Source organism: Terrapene carolina, unplaced genomic scaffold (assembly GCF_002925995.2).
Source record: "Terrapene carolina triunguis isolate 2854851 unplaced genomic scaffold, T_m_triunguis-2.0 Scaffold35098, whole genome shotgun sequence".
NCBI classification, from domain to species: Eukaryota; Metazoa; Chordata; order Testudines; family Emydidae; genus Terrapene; species Terrapene triunguis.
Genome location: NW_020699449.1, coordinates 4,517,868 through 4,522,799, shown reverse-complemented (window position 1 = coordinate 4,522,799; position 4,932 = coordinate 4,517,868). Strand labels below are relative to the sequence as shown.

At 43.8% G+C, this 4,932-nt stretch overlaps 1 protein-coding gene across 1 annotated transcript; it reads left to right on the top strand.

Moving 5' to 3' along the window:
- Positions 1–799: 799 nt before the first annotated feature.
- Positions 800–1,601, top strand: LOC113405375 (tumor suppressor candidate gene 1 protein homolog). The gene has a single exon (XM_029914348.1). The coding sequence runs from the start codon at positions 824–826 to the stop codon at positions 1,406–1,408; it is 585 nt and encodes a 194-aa protein (XP_029770208.1). The 5' UTR covers positions 800–823; the 3' UTR covers positions 1,409–1,601.
- Positions 1,602–4,932: the final 3,331 nt, after the last annotated feature.

Below are 4,932 nucleotides of genomic sequence, written 5' to 3'. Positions count from 1 at the left end.
TCCCAATGAACCCAGTAGGACTACTCAGTCATAGAAAGTTACTTACGTGGATAAATGTTTGAAGGATTAAGGCCCAGATCCTACTTGCATTTACATCTGCACTCCATGGAATTACATTGATTTGGGCTCTTCACAATAGGGACTTTTATTTCGTCTAGTGGGATTACTCATATAAATTAGTTTTTTTCACATGGCAGTCTTCGGTTAGAAAATTCCACTGACTTCAGTGGAACTATCCCTGGCAGTAAGCAGTACAAATATATTTAGTTGTCAGTTTAGATCTTCAGGTCTAGAGCCTGTCCTGGATTTTGTTAATCCAGTTTGATCGCTATGCTCAGTAGCATTTGTAGGATCAGGCCTTTATAGTGTAAGCCCTTTGGCACAGGGACTTTGTGTATGCTGTATAAAGTGGGGGCATATTGTTATCACTACATAAATAAATAATGATGAAATAGTAATCAGCAATTTGAATCTTTTTGTAATAATTTCGGAAAGGGTGGCTTGCTGGATCGCTTTGGTGCTTTGGATTTTCAGAGCAGGTGCCCTGACCTTCGCCAAATGACTTAGTGGGTGAATTCTGCTATTTTTAAAAGGGAGAGGTGGCTCCCCTGCGGCTCCTCCTGCACATCTGGCCCTGGAAGGGCCGGCACAAAGACAGCTAGCAGCACCAGCTGTTCCACAGCTGTCACCACCACCCCCTCCGCTCCAGCAGACTATAGCCCCGCCCTCTCGTTTGCATAACGCAGCGTCATCATTAAGCGTCTCTCTTCCGCGGCTGCGCCGAGGAGGCGGGCGGAGCCAGAGCAGCGAGGGCACAGCACGGATGAGGCGCATGCGCGGTGCTGGACGGCGCTGGAGCTGCGGGCCCGGCGCGGGCTCGCGGAGGGGCCGGGGGGCAGCCGTTGGCGGAGGCGAGGCGGCGTGCGGCTGGCGGGGCCTGGCGGGCGGCTCGCCGCAGCAGCTGGCGGAGCGATACGCGGACTTGGCCGCCAGCCACAGCGAGGCGGTGCGGGCCCGCGAGGAGCGGGAGCGCCAGAACGTGCGGCTGCGGGACGAGAACGCGCGGCTGCGGCTGGAGAACCGCCGGCTGAGGCGGGAGAACCGCAGCCTCTTCCGCCAGGCGCTGCTGGGGCCCGGCCCGGAGCCCGACGCGCCGCCCCGCCCGGGCTCCGCCCCCGAGCAGCAGCAGCAGCAGCAGCAGGAGGAGGAAGCGGCGCTCGCGGCCCAGCTGCGGCGGCTGCAGGAGAGGCACCGCCGGGCCCTGCAGCAGCTGCGGCGCCGCCGAGCCCAGGACGGGCTGGAGGAGGACGGGGAGCTGGACGAGCTGCTGCGGGAGTTGGACGGGGAGCAGCAACGGCCCCCGGGGCAGCAGCCGCCGGAGAAGAAGAGCCTGGTGCCGCCCCTATAACCAGGGGGAGGCTGACGGGGCTCCGCAGTGGTTTGGGGACCCCCCCCACAGCCAGATCACTGGGGTGAGGAGCCCCTATCACTCTCTCCAGCCCCCCTTTGCTACCTGAGGCGGACCCAGCTGGCTGCACTCTGGGGCCGCCTCACAGCGGGGCTCCTCTGCCCCACAGGTTTTTGGGGTCCCAGAAGTAGGCACGGGAGCTTTCTGCAGGAGAAGCCACAGCATCTGGAGAGTTGGCATCTGGAGGAGGCCCCAAGGAGCCCCACGCAGCAGGAGGGAAAGGGCCTCACAGCAGCAGGTGCCTCGTGCCCTTGGATGTTGAGGAGAAGTTCGTCCTAGAGGGAGAAATGGATTCTGGACTTTGCTGCCTCCTGGCATTGCCCTGTCTGCCTTCTCTGCTTTGATTTGGACCTGTGTGTCTAGTTATCTTTGTGCAGGAGTGAACAAATCTCATAGAGGCCATAATAGCCCTGTAGATGACCCAACAATGGTACATTTGTTAGCCTGCTACTAGGTTTTAGTACCCATGTATATCAGTTTAAAAAAATGAAAAGTTTGTGTGCCAGATTTATTTTGACAGCACTTTAAATGAAAGCTGATAATCCTCGGAATCCTTCTGAATTGGTTGGATATCATCTGCAACTCCATTCTCTGTATATCTTTGACTATTGCTTTGTTCATCCTTGTCTGTTGCATAATTGGTCTAGACATGGCACTTCCAATTCATAAAACTACAGGTCATACTAAATAAATCCTTGACACACCAAAATGCTTCTACTAGATGTGATTTGTAATATGCAGTTGAATATAATATATACATTATTTGTTTTATACTGTAAATAGCTACTCTTCAAAGTTCTTAAATTTTGGTACTGAGGTTTTTTCAAAATTCTAAGAAACAAGCTAACTCAATCTTTCTGTTTTAAGTAAAAACTATTTTTTTCACTTATATAACGGAAACTATTTTAATTTTTAGTTTCTATTTGCTGTCTGAAAGACCAACTTTGTAAACATATAAGAGTAACATTATTTGCATCAGTAGTCCCATTGCCTTTAGTAAGATTAATCAGATGAGGAAAGTTAGTGTTGGATGCCACTGTTTGTGGGATGGGTCCCTAAAACTTAATTACTAAACTTTTGACTGAGATAAGGTGGTATTTATGTAACCTTTAATAAAAAAAAAAAAAAAAACAACAATAATAAAACACCCACACAACTTCAAACTTTGTTTGGAGTTAGATGTATTTATGGGAAAAGAGGAATACTTGTACCAACTTCACTATTATTGTTTTATATAATTGAGGTTTAAAATAGTCTGTGTAGCGTCCAGCATACAAATTTAATTGTGATATAAAATGTACAGTATCATTTGTTAAACCAATATCAATGCATAAAAAGCATTTTAATTTTTAGGGGAATATACCTGTTTAATGTGATAGGTCTAAAGGGCACCTCTGCTATGCAGTTCATCTTGCTTAGTCTTTAATGGGAATTCTAGAATGTCAGTTTCTGAATGTCTTGTTTGCTCACTAGGTTGAAACTACCCTTGCTAGCCATTTTAAATTGGCTAATAAAAGTATATTAGTGAACTACAATGGGTACAAAAAACCAGTGACATGTCCAAATGTGTTTTCTATTTAAATAAAAGTTACTGTGTTCTGACCATTCCCAATAAAGTAGATGTATAAACTGAAAATGAAAAGAGGGATTTAGAAAGAAAAATGCCCAAGCAACTTGTATGGTTTAGCAGAATAATAGTATAATATAGGCTTACAGTACTTGAGTAGATGACCTTTTAATGCCCCTTCCAGACCTACGTTTCTATGATTCTGTGAGCGTGTGTTGTTGCAATATAAAGGTGGAAAACATCTGAACACAGAAATTATTTCTTAAGAAAAAATATTGCTGTAGGCATTAGGGCCCTGATTCCATGATTTCATTCAGTGCTCTACAGTTTATTCATAGCATGTTCCATTTTGAAGACAGTCAATCAAATCAGATATTGCAGCTTGTAGATGTCAGATACAGTGAGGGCAGTTAATTATTGCCTTAAAGGAAGGTATCTAAATATTCTAGATAAGTTTATATAGCTGATGCATACTTTTTAAGAGATTTAATGGATAAACAAAGTGAACTCAAACAGAAGGATCATTGGTTCTAAAATGTAATATGTATGTCTGGCCTGCAGCTTAGAAAGCTCAAACAAAATTCACCCAGGAGCTTCTGTTCTAGTGGGACTCAGATTCATACTAGCGGTCTGCTGAAATATGTAAGTCTTTCGAGCATTATTTAACATTGGTACACTCAAGGGTCAAATTTTTAGTTGGTATAAATTGTTATTGACTTCAGGTCAGTTATGATAGTTTACACTAGCTAAGGATCTACCCCTGTGTGTGTGTGGTTTTTTTTTTTTTTTTTTGTCTCTTGCTATTAGAACACTTTGGCTAAAGATTGATGAAAAGGTGACTCCTGTTGGATTACCAGGATCACTAAGAGCTGCACGAGCAGGCCCATAACAATTTTCAATATTAAAATTATCCTTTAATACCATAGCAACAGTAACTTGTTTCTGGCTTTAGTGCAATGTAATGTACATTAAAATCCTTGTGGTCATCACAGGTACAAGAAAAAATTTGATAATGTTTTTCATGTTAGAACTCACAGCATCAAGACTTTAAGGTGATGGGAAGGAATGTTAGTTTTATAGAATACCTAACCTTCCCTCTTTCTAAACTTGCTTGGTCTTTCTGTTTTGATCCTCTTAGTTCTATATCTCTGGTTCTGCTCTCACTCTCAGTAATTCAGACATTAGATGTCTACTCAGGACCAGAAATCATAGTTGTCCTAGACCTTACATCTTTTACTTCCTTCAACTCCCATGTTTAAGTCTATCTATCACTGTCTCCAGAGCATTCCCGGTGTTCATCCTTCTTTTGATCTACTTGCTGTGGAATCCTTAGTTGTCTTTTATTGCGCCTGGCGTTGGCTATTGCACTTCCACATTTATGTTCTTATTGAATACCTGCTCTTTTACTAAGGTTTGTGTTTTTTTTGGTGGGAGGGGGAGGGGTTGCAGAATGTGGTCTCCAACCTACTTTCTGTAAATAAAGCTGTACCATCCCCATTTTCTCCTCATCTTCACTAATTTATTTTTCAAAAAAATTGCCCTCCTGGTTTTCAAAACTTGATTATATATCCTTCTAGTTTCCTTTCCTCCATGACTCCCTCAAGTATTTGGTGGGCAAAGTTGCTTTCTCATTTTGGTTGCCATAATAATCTGTAACTCCCTGTATCAGTGAATCACTTCCCTCTTTTTAAATCCCTCTTTAGAACAAAACACACACACACTCTTTTTTTTGGCTGCCTTATGATTCACACCTAGTATTTTGTAGTACCATGTATGAAGAATTTAGAGGAAAATCAGACTTCTATAATCGTAGGGATTTTTCCCATACTTATTTAGGCGTCTTCCTGTTTCTCTGTAAATATTGATCAGAATTAATAATGAACTTGATTATTCTAGC